This window comes from Phaseolus vulgaris, chromosome 2, assembly GCF_051622355.1.
Source record: "Phaseolus vulgaris cultivar YP4 chromosome 2, ASM5162235v1, whole genome shotgun sequence".
Classification (NCBI taxonomy): Eukaryota; Viridiplantae; Streptophyta; class Magnoliopsida; order Fabales; family Fabaceae; genus Phaseolus; species Phaseolus vulgaris.
Window position 1 is genome coordinate 1,275,487 of NC_143499.1, and position 18,844 is coordinate 1,294,330.

The 18,844-nt window shown below is 36.0% G+C and overlaps 2 protein-coding genes across 3 annotated transcripts; one reads left to right on the forward strand and one right to left on the reverse strand.

Annotated features, from left to right (window-relative positions):
* Positions 1 to 7,852: 7,852 nt before the first annotated feature.
* On the forward strand, positions 7,853 to 12,515 carry LOC137810023 (ACT domain-containing protein ACR1). 2 transcript variants are annotated; one of them, XM_068611133.2, is made up of 8 exons: positions 7,853 to 8,484; positions 8,976 to 9,105; positions 9,251 to 9,296; positions 10,126 to 10,240; positions 10,472 to 10,539; positions 10,932 to 11,576; positions 11,765 to 11,872; positions 11,953 to 12,515. In XM_068611133.2, exons 2-8 carry the CDS (start codon positions 9,035 to 9,037, stop codon positions 12,337 to 12,339), a joined length of 1,440 nt encoding a protein of 479 aa, XP_068467234.1. In that variant the 5' UTR covers positions 7,853 to 8,484; positions 8,976 to 9,034; the 3' UTR covers positions 12,340 to 12,515. The 2 variants fall into 2 exon arrangements, with proteins under 2 accessions (XP_068467234.1, XP_068467235.1); XM_068611134.2 differs by having other exon boundaries at positions 8,069 to 8,484; positions 8,981 to 9,105.
* Positions 12,516 to 15,273: 2,758 nt separating this feature from the next.
* Positions 15,274 to 17,764, reverse strand: LOC137810024 (uncharacterized). The gene is made up of 3 exons (XM_068611136.1): positions 17,010 to 17,764; positions 16,606 to 16,793; positions 15,274 to 16,167 (listed from the first exon to the last, which is right to left on the reverse strand). Exons 1-3 carry the CDS (start codon positions 17,560 to 17,562, stop codon positions 15,478 to 15,480), a joined length of 1,431 nt encoding a protein of 476 aa, XP_068467237.1. The 5' UTR covers positions 17,563 to 17,764; the 3' UTR covers positions 15,274 to 15,477.
* Between the last annotated feature and the right edge of the window lie 1,080 nt (positions 17,765 to 18,844).

Consider the following 18,844-nt stretch of genomic DNA (forward strand, 5'->3'; position numbering starts at 1 on the left):
ATTAATGAAGGAGCGTATTCAGTTAGAAAACATTTAAAACAGATTCACCAATCAAAAAAAGAAGATACGGGGAAGAAAAGCCAGGACGTTTTGTTTTCGGAAAACCGGTTTTGTTCACTCTCGGTCTAGGACTTACTACGCCTTACTCCTTGGGTATTTTGGTATGAAATTTTTACCAGACATTCGTCACTGTGTCTATTGAGGTTTGAGCCCAAGGTTCGTCCCACAAGATTGGCAATAAATCTTTTATTCGTCAGTGCCACGGCTGAAAGGAAGGTCCGTTTGTGTGTGAAACTGTTTGATTTTTTTCGTGGGTGAATACTCATCCGTTTGACCTGAAATTTATCGCGTTTTGTCCCCAATTCAGTGGAGATTCTTGGGTGGAATTTCAAGAAAAAACTGTTTCGAGAGAATTTTTCAGAAATTTTGTGCAAACCAAGGCGATAACCGAAACTTGTGAAATTCCGGCCTAATTTCTGCAATTTTATTTTAGGTCCGTATTGCGCTGAAAAAAATTCAGACAGACATTTTCGTATGTCGTTTGCACCCAGGCAAGGAGGCACGTCCATAAACGAATCACAAAAAGAAGATACGGGGATGAAAATCCAGGACGTTTTGTTTTCAGAAAACCGGTTTTGTTCACTCTCGGTCTGGGACTTACTACATCTTACTCCTTGGGTATTTTGTTCTGAAATTTTTACCAATCATTCGTCACTGTGTCTATTGAGTTTGGGCTGAGGTTTGAGCCCCAGATTCGTCCCACAAGATTGGCAATAAATCTTTTATTCGTCACTGCCAGGGCTGAAAGGTAGGTTTGTTCGTGTGTGAAACTGTTTGATGTTTTTCGTGGGTGAATACTCATCCGTCTGACCTGAAATTTGTCGTGTTTTGCCCAAATTCAATGGAGATTATTCAGTGGAATTTTAAGAAAAAACTATTCTAGGAGAATTTTTCAGAAATTTTGTGCAAACCAAGGCTATCTATCCTCTACCGAAACTTGTGAAATTCCGGCCTAATTTTTGCAATTTCGTTTTGGGTCCGTATTGCGCTGAAAAAAATTCACACAGGCACTTTCTTATGTTTTTTGCACCCACGCAAGGAGGCACGTCCATAAAGGAATCACAAAAAGAAGATACGGGGAAGAAAAGCCAGGACGTTTTGTTTTCGAAAAACCGGTTTTGTTCACTCTCGGTCTGGGACTTACTACGACTTACTCCTTCGGTATTTTGGTCTGAAATTTTTACCAGACATTCGTCACTGTGTCTATTTAGTTTTGGCTGATGTTTGAGCACCAGATTCGTCCTACAAGATTGGCAACAAATCTTTTATTCGTCACTACCAGGGCTGAAAGGAAGGTTCGTTTGTGTGTGAAACTGTTTGATTTTCTTCGTGGGTGAATACTCATCCGTTTGACCTGAAATTGGTCGTGTTTTATCCCAAATTCAGTGGAGATTCTTGGGTGGAATTTCAGGAAAAAACTGTTCCGGGAGAATTTTTGAGAAATTTTGTGCAAATCAAGGCTATCCTCTACCGAAACTTGTGAAATTTCGGTTTAATTTCTGCAATTTTATTTTGGGTCTGTATTGCGCTGAAAAAAATTCACACAGGCACTTTCGTATAGGTTTTGCACCCAGGCAAGGAGGCACGTCTATAAACAAATCACAAAAAGAAGATACGGGGAAGAAAATCCAGGATGTTTTCTTTTCGGAAAACCGGTTTTTTTCACTCTCGGTCTGGGACTTACTATGCCTTACTCCTTTGGTATTTTGGTCTGAAATTTTTACCAGACATTCGTCACTGTGTCTATTGAGTTTTGGCCGAGGTTTGAGTCCCCAGATTCGTCCCACAAGATTGGCAATAAATCTTTTATTCGTCACTGTCAGGGCTGAAAGGAAGGTCCGTTTGTGTGTGAAACTGTTTGATTTTTTTCGTGGGTGAATACTCATCCGTTTGACCTGAAATTTGTCGCGTTTTGTCCCAAATTCAGTGGAGATTCTTGGGTGCAATTTCAGGATAAAACAATTCTGGAAGAATTTTTCAGAAATTTCTTGCAAATCAAGGCTATCCTCTACCAAACTTGTGAAATTCCGGCCTAATTTCTGCAATTTTATTTCGGGTCCGTATTGTGCTGAAAAAAATTCACACAGGCACTTTCTTATGTTGTTTGCACCCAGGCAAGGAGGCACGTCCATAAACGAATCACAAAAAGAAGATACGGGGAAGAAAATCCAGGACGTTTTGTTTTCGGAAAACCGATTTTGTTCACTCTAGGTCTGGGACTTATTACGCCTTACTCCTTGGGTATTTTGGTCTGAAAATTTTACCAGACATTCTTCACTGTGTCTATTGAGTTTTGGGTGATGTTTGAGCCCCAGATTCGTGCCACAAGATTGACAATAAATCTTTTGTTCGTCACTGCCAGGGCTGAAAGGAATGTCTGTTTGTGTGTGAAACTGTTTGATTTTTTTTGTGGGTGAATACTCATCCATTTGACCTGAAATTTTTCGTCTTTTGTGCCATATTCAGTGCAGATTCTTGGGTGGAATTTCAGGAAAAAACTATTATGGGAGAATTTTTAGAAATTTTGTGCAAACCAAGGCTATCCTCTACTGAAACTTGTGAAATTCTGGCCTAATTTCTGCAATTTCATTCTGGGTCTGTATTGCACTGAAAAAAATTCACACAGGCACTTTCGTATGTTGTTTGCACACAGGGAAGGAGGCACGTTCATAAACGAATCACAAAAAGAAGATACGGGGAAGAAAAGCCACGACGTTTTTTTTTCGGAAAACAGGTTTTGTTCACTCTCGGTCTGGGACTTACTACGCCTTACTCCTTGGGTACTTTGGTCTTAAATTTTTAACAGACATTTTTCACTGTGTCTATTGAGTTATGGTTGAGGTTTGAGCCTCAGATTCAACCCACAAGATTGGCAATAAATATTTTATTCGTCACTGTCAGGGATGAAAGGAAGGTCCGTTTGTTTGTGAAACTGTTTGATTTTTTTCGTGGGTGAGTACTCATCCGTTTGACCTGAAATTTGTCACGTTTTGTGCCTAATTCATTAGAGATTCTTGGGTAGAATTTCAGGAAAAAACTATTCCGGGAGAATTTTTCAGAAATTTTGTGCAAACTAAGGCATCATCCTGTACAGAAACTTGAGAAATTTTGGCCTAATTTTTGCAATTCCATTCTGGGTGTGTATTGTGCTGAAAAAATTCACACAGGCACTTTCGTATGTTGTTTGCACCCAGGCAGGGAGGCACGTCCATAAACGAATCACAAAAATAAGATACGGGGAAGAAAAGCCAAGTCGTTTTGTTTTTGGAAAACCGGTTTTATTCATTCTCGGTTTGGGACTTAATACACTTTACTCCTTGGGTATTTTGGTCTGAAATTTTTACCAGACATTTGTCACTGTGTCTATCGAGTTTTGGCTTAGGTTTGAGCCTCAGATTCGTCCCACAAGATTGGCAATAAATTTTTTATTCGTAACTTCCAGGACTGCCAGGGCTGAAAGGAAGGTTCGTTTGTGGGTGAAACTGTTTGCTTTTTTTCTTGGGTGAATACTCATCTGTTTGACCTGCAATTTGTCGCGTTTTGTCTTAAATTCAGTGGAGATTCTTGGGTGGGGTTTCAGGAAAAAACTATTTTGGAAGGATTTTTCAGAAATTTTGTGCAAACCAAGGCTATCCTCTACCGAAACTTGTGAAATTTCGGCCTAATTTCTGCAATTTCATTCTGGGTTCGTATTGCGCTGAAAAAAATTCACACAGGCACTTTCGTATGGTTTTTGCACCCAGGCAAGGAGGCACGTCTATAAACAAATCACAAAAAGAAGATACGGGGAAGAAAATCCAGGATATTTTGTTTTCGGAAAACCGGTTTTGTTCACTCTCGGTCTTGGACGTACTACGCCTTACTCCTTGGGTATTTTGGTCTGAAATTTTTACCAGACATTCGTCACTTTGTCTATTGAGTTTTGGCTGATTTGATAACAAACATCTTTGAATAAATTCAGAAAAACATATTTGAGTTTTAACAACAACAATCTTTTGAGAAAAACAAGATTCTTATTTTCAAAGAGTTGAGATTGCTTAGAGATTGAGATTGATCAAAGAGTGTGAGATAGGATTTCTGCTTGTATTGATTTCAGATTTTCTTTTGTAACAAGTGTAATCCTTGTATTCTATTGAACAAGTTTATTTGTGTGTTTGCTGAGAAGTGATGTGTGTTCTCGAGGGGATCAAGATCAGCATTCTTAGTGTTGGTGTGTTGGCCAAGAGAAGTGTGTGTCTTGAGGGGATCAATGTCACTTTCTTGGTTGTGGTGTAAGTGATCTAGGTTTGATTGCTTAGTGGAATTCCTCAGTGGTTTCTGAGAAGACTGGATGTAGCTCTGGGTTTAGAGGTGAACCAGTATAAACATTTGTGTGCATTCTCTCTATCCTTAATCTCTTTAAAATCAACTTTGATATTTGTTTACTGGTATAAACAACCGATTGTTTCTGCGAAACAACCGATTGTTTTTCTGGTGTTGTTGTTTTTGCTTATTGTTTTGGCAAACTGGATTCCTTATCAATTGTTTCTTGAGATAATTTCATTCTTGACTTAAAAGTTTGCGAAATCCCTCTTTAAACAATTCACCCCCCCCCCCCCTCTAGTTTAAAGTCATTCATTCTAACAATTGGCATCAAGAGCTTGGTTCTTGAAAGTTATTCAAGTTGATCCTAAAACTGTTTTTAAATGGCTGATAGACTACCTTTTGGGGAAGGTGCTTCAAGCAACAGACCACCTCTGTTTTGTGGTTTGAAGTACCAATTTTGGAAAGTAAGAATGAAAATCTTTATGGAATCACTTGACAGAGGAATTTGGGATGCAATTGAAAATGGTCCTTTTGTCCCAAAGTTTGAAAAAGATGGATCTTTCTTTGAAAAGCCTTGGTCTCAATGGACTGATTCAGAAAGCAAGAAGACCAAATTTGATTGCATTGCCAAAAATATAATAACCTCTGCTTTAAATTCTGATGAGTTTTTCAGGGTCTCTCAATGCAAATCATCAAAGGAAATGTAGGACACCTTGGAAGTAACTCATGAAGGTACAAATGAGGTAAAGAGAGCTAGGAAGCATACTCTAATCCAAGAGTATGAGATGTTCAGAATGCTCAAAGGTGTAACAATTGCTGAGGTGCAGAAAAGATTAACCACATCATCAATCATCTCATGAGCCTTGACAAGACCTTTGAAAAGGAAGAGCTAAACATCAAGATCTTGAAATATATTGATAAAGCATGGCAACCCAAGGTAACTACTATTTCCGAATCTAAAGATCTAACACCCTTGAGTATGGCTTCTTTGTTTGGTAAGCTTAGGGAACATGAATTAGAGATGAATCGACTCAATGTTCAAGAAAGCGAAGACAAGCACGTAATGAGCATAGCCTTAAAAGCTTCCAAGCACAAAGGAAAGCAAGAATCCAGTGATGATAGTGATGAGGAAAACCTCAGCTTGTTGTCAAGAAAGTTCAGAAAATTCTTGAAGAGGAACCACAACAAGGACAACAACAAAGATAGGTATGGAAACAAGAAATCAAATGATTTTAATTCCAATAACTATACTTGTTTTGGTTGTGGTGAACAAGGTCATATAAAGGCAGATTGTCCAAACAAGAGCAAGGAGAAAAAGCCTAGCTACAAGGAAAAGAAAGGCAAGACATAGAGAGCCTACATAGCTTGGGATGAAAATGAGGTATCATCATCAAGTGAAGATGAGAAAGCAAACATCTGTTTGATAGCTGAAGAAGATGATGAATCTTGTAGCTCAAGTGAGGTAAGTTCATGTGCTTCTTTAAATGAACAGAATTATAGTGAATTGCTTGAAGCTTTTCAAGAAACTCATGATGAAGCTAATCAATTGGTTCTTTCAAACAACCGATTGAAAGAACTTAACAGCTGGCTGGAAAAGAGAGTGAAATCACTTGAAGATGAGATTGAAAAATCTAAAAATGATTTCAAAAATCTGGTGAAAATCATTTCAAAAATCTGGAAAATCATTTCAAAAATTCTTCTTGCAAGTGTGACACTCTCATTTGCTCAGCATAAATTTTATAAGTCACGCTTTTTGTACTTAAAAATTTCCAGTGTAGTACTCTTTTTTTTTTATAATCAATTCTAATGTCATTCTCTAGGTTCAATTTGTGTGCTACCTTTTGTTGAGTGTCTATTTGATTGTTTGTCAAATTTATTCAATATTCCTTCTAGTTGTGTCCTATAAATCAATCCATTTGTTGTCCTATTTTTAAATTTGAATTGTTCATTGCTTTCTCTCTTCAAATTACAAGCTAATTAGTTAGAGATCCACTATTCATGAGATTCTATCATTATTAAATTAATTGTATATAGCTGCGTACAATATTGCATATAATATTTACGTATAATTTGATAATTATTATTTTTTTAATATAATGTCGGTATTTCTCTGATAAAGAAGAATTCTTTTTTTTTCTTGATATTTTGAAAACTTTTCTTTCTTGGTTCTTTTGATATTTAAATCTACATTTTTTCCTTTAATAAAATAAATCATTTTAAATCTATTTTTTATTTTTTCAGGAAATGCTCTTGATATTAAGATACCTAAGAGAGTCCTTTTGATTACCATCGATATTCACGATTCATGATAAGTATTTTTCCGAGATCAAATGCAACCTAGAGAGCAGAACACACACTGAAAGGAAAGAACCACAGTTGGAGAGAGGAGAGCACCGCCTCTAACGGCGACCCATTGATTGATCATTTTGAGATTGTGAATAATTTAAATTTTTTATCATTTTAATTTCTTTTTTTATAAGAATTTTAATTCCTTAACTTGTAAAGAAAGATATATATAAGTGTAAGAGATTTTCTCTCTCCAAATTACAAGGTAATTAGGTACGGATCCATCATGGGATTTTATTATTATTAAATTAATTGCATATAATGTCGGTCTTTCTCTGACTTGAGATTTCGGAAACTTTTATTTCTATCTTGGTTCTTTTGCAATTTAAATATACTTTTTTATTTTCTTTAATAAAAATAAATCATTTTAAATATATTTTTTATTTTTCAGGAAATGTTCTTAGTAATTAGAGACCTTAGAGGGTCATATTGATTTCAATCGATATTCACAATAATTATTTTTGCGAGATCAAATACAATTTAGAGAGTAAAACACACTTACGGGAAGGAGAGCACCACCGTTGGAGAGGAGAGTACGGGATCTAACGACGACCCAATGGAGGTGGATGTTGATTGATCATTGTGAGTTTTTGAATAATTTTAATTTCTAGTCATTTTATTTTCTTTTTTTCATAAGCATTAGTAATTATAACTTTTTGAGCTGATATTTTATATCCACATTATTTTCATTACAAATAAAAGAGTATAGAATTTAAAGTCACTCGTCATTTAAAAAAATACAATAAAAAGAAAATTCAATAATAACTCAAAACATAAAATTATCATAACTTCTAACTAATTTTGACATGCTTATTTTATTTTGTAGATTGATTATAAAAAATATGTAGAAAACGTCTTTTTTATATCATTTTTAGAAACAAATTGATATAATATGTCTACTTTTTTATATGGATTGACAATTGAATGTGGCATGTAAAAAATAATCATAATATGCAATTTATTTTTTCCTTAACAGTTTAGGACATAAAATATATTTGACTTAATATTTCTGAAAAATATAATGTAGTTAAAGATTTTAGGCAAGGTATTGTAAATGACTTCCTAAAAAAATAAGAGAGTCAAGGGTGTTTGTAGTTGCTTTAAAAGAGGTACTTGTGATAGGATTCGAGAAGAGAAAAGTAGAAGTTGGAAAGAAGGTATGATAGGATTCGAGAGTGAGTGTCTAAAGCAAACACGTGGATTCCGCTTGGGAGGGGATATAATTCAGTGATGCCACCGCAACGTCACGAGTGGCAGTAGTATTTGACTGCATCATGTACCAGAAGTGCACACCTACAGAACAAAGGACACGTGGCATACCACAATATATAATAGTTCACACTCTACCTGTGCCCCTTACTAGATTCACCCTGTCACAGCACCTTCTCCTTTCTATTTTACTCTTTGTTCCCATTTTCCGAGCCAGGGACCAAGTCTCTCTTGTTATTAGTAGCAGTGCTGTGTCGTATCTCCAGATGCCACCAACAAACGCAACTCCCAACAACTACAAGATTGCAAAGAGGAGAGAACCCAGAATTTTTGCATTTTGGTTGGGTTTCCATTTTCCGATTATTAAGGGTACGCGGGGTTTAGCTTATACCACTACGTGTGAAAACTGAAAGCACTTGGTTTTCCTAATACAGACCGCACTGCTAAAGATAGAAAATATCAGGATTTGGCCCGTTCTTTCATCCTCTTCTCTCTCCAATTCTTTCTCAACCGAAACCTCCACTCCATGAATTTCACCTGCTGCTATCCCTTCCTCTACACCAGGTAATCGCCCTAATCCTATCACATTTCTCATCTCTTTTTAAATTCCTTATAATGCAAACAATTTTATCTATCACTTTTTCAAACCTTTGCTGCTACCATCAATGGCAAACCCTCTCAATTTCCACACAACTTCCTTTTCCTTTTTAACAAATCATTTCTTATGATACATGTCGTAACTTCTGTGTTATCGCTTTGGAAACAATATATATATACAGCGCTCCTTATACCCACGTTCTCTTTTTATCACAGATTCATATATACACGCGCTTTTTTTCATTCCTTTGAAAGCTTCTAATCTATACATGTTGGGATTCTCTTGTTTGGTGTTACCTCCTACACTTGATTTTTAACGTTTTTTGAAAGCTATTATTTTTTCAACCTCTTAAACGTGATTTCTTTATCCTAAAGTTTCTAAACAAGTTTTATTTTTCTTTTTCACGGATAAACTTTTTAAGTTAACAGCCTGTGAATCTTTATTATACTGATACCAGCTCAGGTTCTGGGGTTATTTCCCAGTTGCCTCCAAACTCAAATAGTTGATAAAGAAAGAATGGAAATATGGTACCACGCCCACATCGATCGCGAGATTGAATCGCTCATAAAAAGAATACATCCTCCCAGGTACTGCTGCACAACCTCTCTGGCAATTTCTTGTTGTCTTCTTACTCTTGTTCAACTAGACAGACATCATTGTTTTTCTGGCTTAGCCGAATCGTTGTGGATTGATTACTTAATGAATTAAACCTATTTGATTATGTGTTGGCAGGGTGTGCATCGATAATGATTCTTGCCGAGACTGCACTGTGGTGAAGGTTAGATTTAATTCTCTACATTCAAATTGCATATATTAAATTATCAATCTAACCTCTTATTCTTTTAGTAATTGACTGTTTAATCATGCTTGAATCCAATTCGTCATTTGCGGCTTTCAATGATCACATCATCACCCACAGCTACGATGTACTATTACTACTTCTGCGGATAATCATTGACTATTTACTGTTGGAAAATGGGAAGAACATGATACATGATGGTAGATTAATGTCCATTCAGCGCATTACCACTTGGCGCTTAAGTATGATAACTAATCATTATTATATTATATTATTATATTAGATGCAAAGAAACTGAGTTGTCATGGCTCTAACACTTGGTACCAAAAGCCAATGCAAATTGTGATACGTGCTTACTTTTTTAACCATTACAAGAGGATATGAATGACAAAAAGATAAAAGGAGTCTACTTTTTGTCATCTTATAAGAAGAAAAAGCTCCTCTTCTTCAAGAAAACTAAATTTTGATCGTATTCTATCAAAATGACGTAATCGATTAGGAAAAGTGTCACGGGTTATATTTGCATAATTTCTGTGTACAAGAGATGAACAGGGATAAGATGTGATATGAGCGATAGAGAGAGAAAAACTAATATTACAGAAAGCATATAAGATGTTTTGTATGAATTATACAATTGAAAAAAAAAAACACAGTAGCATGGAAATCAGAGGCAGAACCTGCGTGAAGCAATCAACCAAAAAGAATAAAATGGTTAAGGTTTTGGGCGTGCGAATTAAAAGACCTTGAATTAATTTTGCTTTAAGAAAATGAAGATTAATTTATTAAAATGTGTGTTGTGGAAACGCAGGTTGACAGTGCAAACAGGAAGGGGATATTACTGGAGATGGTCCAAGTGTTGACAGATCTTGATCTCATCATTTCCAAATCATACATCTCCTCTGATGGTGGATGGTTTATGGACGGTCAGTGTCTCCCTCACCAGTCCCTTTTACTCCTCAGCTTTCTGCATTTTCCGCAATCAACCCAAATGATGTATAATTATTAAATACCTTATTACTTTTTTTTAACATGCATGCGTCATGTAACACCAAGCCCCATAACTTGGTAGGACACTCTCATTATCTGCAAACGTACGTCAATAATCCGGTTCTGATCCATGCCCTGTGGCTCTTTTTCTTTATTGCAAAATTCAGTGTTCCACGTGACTGATGAAGCTGGCAAGAAGCTCACAGACGAAACGCTCATGCTCCACATCCAGCAGGTCATTCTGTCTCTTTCTACAAATATTATTCGCACTGAAAAATAATAACTCCACACTTCAAATTGCTAGAAAAATATAAAAATACATTTTACTTCATGTTTTATCGTCAAAAATGAATCTCTGAATGTTATCACTAAATTATAATTTAATTTTTGGATGAAGAGTTAAATTACATTTTAGCTATAGCATTGAGACTTCTCTTGAAAGAATACATAAGTTTTGATTGACATACATATATGATGAGACATTATTTTTGTTTATGTTAAGAAGCTTATTATGACTAGTATAGGGAAGTGATGAAAGAGGGATGAATTTAGTCTAAAAGAAATATTTTAAAGGGAAATTGGTTAAAGTTGAGAAACTAAATTGAAATAAAAATAAGAATGGTGCAGGAACTGTGCGCCACAAGAAGTAAAGGGGAGATTTCAAGGGATAGAGAAGGGGGAAGTGATAAAGGAGAAGAGGAAGAGGTGGTGGGAAGGGAGATAACAGCGATGGAGATGAGTGGGATGGACCGAACGGGCCTACTGTCAGAGCTATCAGGAATGTTGGTTGAGCTGGGCTGCATCGTTACCGCTGCAACTGCATGGACCCACAACGACAGGGTGGCCTGTATTATATTGGTGGAAGACGAGTCCAAAGGTGGGCCCATAAGCGACCCGAAACGGTTGGGCCTAGTGGAGGAGCAGCTGGAGAATGTGGTGGCGGCGCATAGGGGAGAGAGGAAGAGAGTGAGGGTGACGAGGTTGGGGGCGGGGCACACCCACAGGGAGCGGCGGCTCCACCAGCTGATGTACGCGGACAGGGATTACGAGAGTTGCCGTGCGTGTGACGGGGACAGTAGTGGGGAACACAAGAAGGAGTGTGATGGGACCCACGTGTCTGTCGGGAGATGCGAGGACAAAGGCTACTTGATGGTTAACGTCAGGAGCAGGGACCGTCCTAAGCTCTTGTTCGACACCGTCTGCGTTTTAACGGACATGCAGTATGTGGTCTTCCACGCCGCCATCAGTTCCAAGAGATCCATGGCTAATCAGGTACGTAATAATCTCTCCCGTGACATCCTTACTATACTTTCTAACAAATTTATCGATCAAATTCTTCCATTTAAAAATATATTTTTTTTATTTCTAACAACTGAGTTTCAACAAATTATTTAAAAAAAATATAATAACTTTGTGATTAGTGGGACTGTTATCCTAATACGAATTCTTGTTATACATAGGAGTACTACATAAGGCACAGCATGGGTAGTGCAGGTTTTCCCAGCGAAAGCGAGAAGCAAAAACTCACCTTATGCTTAATCGCTGCAGTTGAGCGCAGAGTGTCGCATGTATGTATGTTCTACCTAGATTTTTTAAAAACAATTGAGATGTTAGATTTTTAATGTGTATGAGTGGTGCACTGGTGCAGGGATTGAGGGTGGATATTTTGACTGAAAATAGAAAGGGGCTACTATCGAATGTGACGCGGGTGTTACGTGAAAATGGATTGTCCATATCGAGAGTGGAGATTGAAACGGAGGGAGGAAAAGCGGAAGGATCATTCTTTGTGAGAGATTGTTCAGGTGAAGAAGTGAACCCAAATATCGTGGAACTGGTGAAACAAGAGACGGGTGGATCCGTGGTGATTGATCACAAGTCGCCCCATAGGCTACATCAATCATCATCCTCCTCCTCCTCCTCTGTTATAAACCAAAGCAAAGACACAGTGGAAGCCAAGCAAAAATTCTCACTCGGAAGCTTGCTATGGTCTCGATTAGAACGCCTTTCCAGCGGTTTCGGACCCATTAGATCCTAACAACCTTATTTCCTCTCCTCTACTTCAAAGAATCTCGCTGTACAAAATATTCTTTTTAATTCATTTACTTTTTTCCTTTTACTTCCAAACAGTGAGTGACTGGCTAAAGTTTTCATTTCACGCCTTTTGTACATATTCTTCTCATATCAGTATCCAAGCCACATTGATGTCCAAAACCATTTCATAATTATATTTTTTTAATTTAAAAAGGGCACTATTAAACTTTCTTTCATGCGCGACTTATTGTCAATGTATTTTCTTTTATCAAAAAAACTATCTTTAACTCTCAAGATAAAATTTTCCAAATTAGTTAGTATCTTAACATATAGCCTAGCAGCCAACAAAACCAACCTTCATCTCCTTTTCTCGACAGTTTCCCTTCTGTCTTTATAAGGCAGGTGCATATCCCACCGTGATTTCTAATCCATATCAAACATTATTCCTAATAACTTTGTTAACCACGAAGATATTCTTCACTAAATATGTTTTTAACTAAGTATGTTTTTAATTGGTCTCCAGGAATGTTAACTAAAAAAGACTTTTCAATACTTAAATAAAAAAAAAACTTTTCAATGCTTAAATAAAAATACAAAAATAATGATAAATGTGTAATAATATGAGAATTAAGGGTGCATAATAGGATAAATTGTATTTTTCTAGAGAGTTGATACTTATAAATTTTTTTGGTAGGTAACGATATTTAAATTGATCATATAATGACCATTTATTACTTCATAATTATAACAGTAAACTCAGTTATGAGAAGATATACACAATCCTTCAAACCTGAACTATTTGACATTCCCGCCTTTACGAACCATTTCCAAAGCAAGCAGTCTTATTTTTACGCGCTAATGAAGTTACGTGGGTATGACTAATGAAGAAAATCAAACAGCAGCTTTTTTTTCAATAGTTCGTTAAAACGTAATGGTTCTGGCTATCATCCTCCTACTCTTATTGACCCTTGCTACGAAAATAAAATCTAAGTCAGATTTCTACTTGCATGTGCGGCTAGAGAAATAACGACAGACGAGGACTCAGAAAAATGTTCCAAGAAACATTTGAAGGAGAACAAGAAACAAGATGACATTTACAACAGCTAAATTCTTTTATACCGAGACGAATGGCACGAACATATTCTGTGACTTATAAAAACTCGTGTAAAAACCACTAAAGAATAACTAATTGCTAGGTAAATGTGGTAAATTGGACCCAATAATGAACACAACTAAAAAAGTGTATGCTGGAAATTTATTAATATCATACTAATTAGTGTCTAGCTGCACACTGACTTGCATAACAGTCAGCCATAAAAACTGCGACAAGAGTTGTTAAAATTATTGCAACACTACCACACAACTAACAATGCGCGAAGTCTACGTTAAGTATCATAGCTATCATCAATAATATTCCAATGAATATTGATACTACATTCAACAATTGCCACTCTCATCTATATAACTAAAGTTGGTAACAATTAGGAACCGTTTAGTTTCAGAAAATGTATTCATTTGTTAATTAAAAAAATTGTCACTTATTTTATTTTATTTCTTGTTTTCAAAACTTCATATAGAAAACGGTGAAAATAGAAAATAAACACAGAAAAGAATACAATTATTTTCATTAATTTGTTTGCTATAAATATTTACAAAGAACAAAATAAAACAATACATCATATTTTGTAATAAACAAATAAATAAAAGTGGAAAATATTTTCTAAAATCATATAGCTCCTTAACTAAAAGTAATGTCGACTTTGAATACAAAACAATCGAGTAAACCATTAATTTAAGCATCGAGCTATCATTCTCTCTCTTACTTAGTTCTTAAAATATTTAAGTATAATAATCACCCTAAGGTTTATGAACTTTAACAACAACAAAATTGGACTGTTATTATTGGTCATTAAAACCAAGTTTTGTCAAAATCTACTGACTTGTATCTCGTGTTAAACAATTAATAATGAGAAAATCAAGAAAGAAAACATGCATATACTTAGCAAAATAAATTCCTAAACAACGCATCTCAGACCAAATGCTACAACTTTAGGACACTAATTTCGTATTGTGTTGCTTCTAATCCTGAGGAATCCACATTTATGTTTTTGGAGAGAAAAGATCAAATAGATACAATACAACACTTGAGAAGGGAAATAAAAAAAGTCCAAAGTCAGCCTATCACTTAACAGACTCAAGAACAGTTTCACAAACAGAGAACTAACACGATAGGCGGTACAAGACATAAAAAATTTCTCAATAAAATGCTTTAAGGACCAAATAAGAGAGTTAAAAGGACCAAATTGATTATTTACTAAAAAACAATTATGTCAGTATATATAGTATAAGGTGTCCAATAACAACTAATCTTACAATCCTAATTTTGTTTCCATGTCTTTTATTAATATTGAAGAGGTTGAATTATTTATCATCACGGTATGCAACTACCGTTTAGGCTGTAACTAGTCAACATAGCTAATCCAGTAATTTAAACTACCGATAAAATAGAACAGAACCAATTAATATTTTCTGATTAAAATTAAAAAAAAAAACACCGAGAAAGGTGTAAAGAGCATGAAAGTTACGAGGGAAAGACAGATACTTCAACATGACAAGAAACACCAAATACTAGTAGTGAGACTTCAGATATATGACGTTTAGGCACAGCAGCTGTATGTTTAATGTCTGTAGTAATGGTGATGAAAGGTTCTTTGATTTAGTAGCTAATCCTCAGAAGAAACATATAGGATTCTAGTTATTTTAAAACCAAATAGCCCTAGTAAGACTATGGCATTACACGCTTAGAAACTTTGCTATAGATAACACCTGCCGTATATATAAAGTGTAGTTGTTCTCATCTTTTAAATAAATATTCATCATGACCATTTAAAACAAGTTGGGTAAGTTAAAAGTATTAATAACCTCAAACAACTAGAAATTCAGATATCAAATAGAAGATTAAGTTTATGTAGGGTGCAATAAATAACCATACACAGCAGAATGCCCAGTGGAGACTGGTTTTATTTACAGACAGTCGTTCAGAATGTCAATCGTAGAGTAGACATACTATATGCAGATATTCACAAAATATAAGGGAATCACATAAAAAAAACTTACCTCTGGGACATATTCCAAGGCATTGTCATATTACATCAATGTCATCAACGTTAAGCCAATCATTGGACTCCTTGGTCACAGAATTACGAGAACTTGAATTCTCAGAACCAGTACGTTTGCTTTCAACAGAGAACCTATCCTTATCAGAATTAGGAGAACTTCTACCTAACTGAACCCAATCTCGCTCTCGGGAGTCTTTTGTTGAAGAGTCAGAGCCTGATCTAGTTTTCTTATTACTTTCATGTACATCACCATCGTCCTCCTCAAGATCACTGAATGACACATCCTCATCATTACTAGTTTGAATGTAAGTTCCACTGGGACCAACCATTTCAGAACTATCCTCCTCTTTCAACCAATCATCGGCATCGTCCTCATAGGTTTCATCCAAAAATCTATTGGTTGAACCAGATGCTGATTGTTCTGCAGATGGTTTTACCGGTTCCTCTTTAACCACGGACTTGACGATAATTTGTGGAACATCACTTTGAGTGGCATTTTTCTCCATTTCAACATCAGAGGCAACCATAGATGGGACTGCTTCAACAACAGATGCCTGAAGAGGTGCAGATTCAAGTGGGGCACTGTTTGGCACAAAGAGATGTTGTTCCTCCTCTTTTGAAGGAATATTGCCTTCTGAAGATAAGTCCGATTCTTTCTTTTCTTTACCTCTTTTGTCTAAGGCCTGAGTTAACATTGCTCTAGCTTCCACAATCTGCAGACATACCACCATTAGTAGTAACAAAGGCAAGCGCAATACAAATAATACCAAAATTACCACATAGCTAACATCAAATGTGACAAGCATGACAATGTTTATTTTGAAGCATGCTGGACACATTTCTGTAGTAATACAAAGGGATCACACATAACTTGTAACTTCATAATGAACTTTCATAACAAGATTTTAAGATTACATTATAAGATTCCAATGCCATGTTTATCCCTCTGAACAACGAAATAATGTTAATTTTCTCTGCTTCAGTCATTAGTAGCACCCGATAAAAGTTAAACATATTAAGACAAGCAAACAAACAAAGAAACCAAATAACACAATCATTTAACTTATGAGGCATCAACTCACATTTGCCCGACACAAACTATAGAAATACAACGAATATTGAAAACAGAACGCCAATAAAATTTAACTCACTTGGGGGGTGGATAAAATATCAGCATCACTTTTGCCGAGTCTAGGATGCACGAGTACAAAATAAATCTTCCAAAAGTTACCATCACTCATGTATCCGGGGCACAGTTCCATTCTAAGAGCAGCTAAGCTTGGTGCCAGATGTTCAACAGCTAGAGCGTGCTCTTGTTGCGCATCGGACAAATCAAAATCTAAGCCACAAAATTCCAGAGATAGTGAAATATCAGACAGGATAGAACATCATCTAAAATACACACATGAACATCTTAAGAAGCCTATTAGGGCAAACTACGAGAATAGCCATAACTGTTATATATTGGTTTACGAAGTAAAAATAAATCACCTCTAAATTTCGATTGGAACGGTAAACAGAATTTGCATAACCAAGAGTGAGAAAATCGATATACCATCAGAATCGGCATCGTCAGGAAGAGGAAAATCGAGCCAAGTTTCTGGATGCAGAGCTACGCTTCTGGCAAAGGCAACCACGTCCTCGGTAACTCCGACAACGCCCTCCAGATCGTATTCCTCTTGGGATCCAAGCTGAAGGAAGCTCGAAGCAATCTTGGTGAATTCAGATACAGTCTTATGGCCAGAAATTTTGGAGATCCCGCTCTTGAACTTGCCACCAATCTCGGCGAAATCGTTACGGATTCCGGCGATGATATCTTCTTCGTCGGAGGAGTTGGGATCGGCGACGGGATTTTGGGGTTGGGGATCAGGCGGCGGAGCGAGGAAGGAGGCGACGCCCCATATCTGGCGGGAAAAAGATTTGGTGATCTCGTTGAAATCCTCTTTGACCCCTCGCGCGGTGGGACTGGGAGTGGATGCGGAATCGGGTTGAACGGGTTCTGATTCGGGTTTCTTCGGAGGGGATTTTAGGTTACCGCTATTGTCGTCGTCGAGATCGTCGTCGTCGAGTCTGAGTGAGTTTGCGATTGTTCTTGCAAACCACGACATGGTTTGGTTTGATTGATTACAGCCTCTTACCAAATTTCGATCGTCACTTCCTCCCAGCTCAAGACTTCCCCTCCTTTACCAGCAGATAAGACCATGCTCTGCGACACCGTTTCAGGCTGCCCAAACCACCAAATCTTATCATCTGCTTTTAATTCTAATTTCCCTTTAGCTTTTTCTAATTCATTCTTATTTCCAACTCTGCAACCTTTTTTCATTTTAAATAAGATTAAAGACAATTTTCATTCTTTTAATTCGTAATTTTGGCTATTTCATACTAAAAATAGAGAAATATGGTCTTTTAATTTTTAAAAACATATCATTTTTTCATTATTAATTATGTTTACATTTATATTTCTTCATATTTTAATTAATTAAATATTTTTAATCATACCTTAAACGAATGGATGATGTTTCAATTTGGTCAAATAAATCATATGCAAAGTTAAAGGTGCTCTAAATTTGATTCATTTCTTCTATGAATCTCACATTTATACATTCCAAAACTTAATTATTTGGATTTTTATTGTAAAACTCATGGTGTCATTTTTAACCACGATCGCGTTTGGATATCAAAACAAGAAAACCATCGCCAATATTTACACAAAAATATTATTTAATTCACAAAGAATAAAATTGTAAAAATAAAATCAATAAATTCAAATTTTAAAGGATGTTTTGGGTATTTAGTTGTAGGCTTTGGGCCGTTTTTTTATTTGGCCCAATTTTAAATTTTTATTTTTATTTACGTAATTGCTTATACATAGTGGCATTGACTTCAAATAATATACAGACTTTTTTTTTTTTCAAAATATTGCACCTCTTTTAAGTTTTGAAAAATATTATTTGAGAAGTTTCGTTTGCTCCAAATTACAACCACTGACATGGAGAGGGATGCTTACTGGCTTTTGTCAAGTGGTCAAGGGAGTGAAAAAAAGGATGGAAACAACTTGAATGATATTACCATTGTAAAGGATTCCTTAAATGCATTTTTTCGTATTAAAGATGTGAGAAAGTTGAAGTATTTTCTAGGACTGGAGATTGTTCGTTCACATGAAGGAATTCACATTTGTAAGAAGAAATACGCTCTCGACATTTTGAAAGATACTAGCATTCTTGGAGCCAAACAAGTCGTCACACCCATGCAAAAATAAAGTGATAAGTTGTTCAACTAAAAAGATAAAATTCATGATATCACTACCTACATAATGACCATAGGACACTTGCTACACGACCAAATACCTGCTTTGTCGTGCAGTTCCATAGTCAATATGTTCATAGGTCA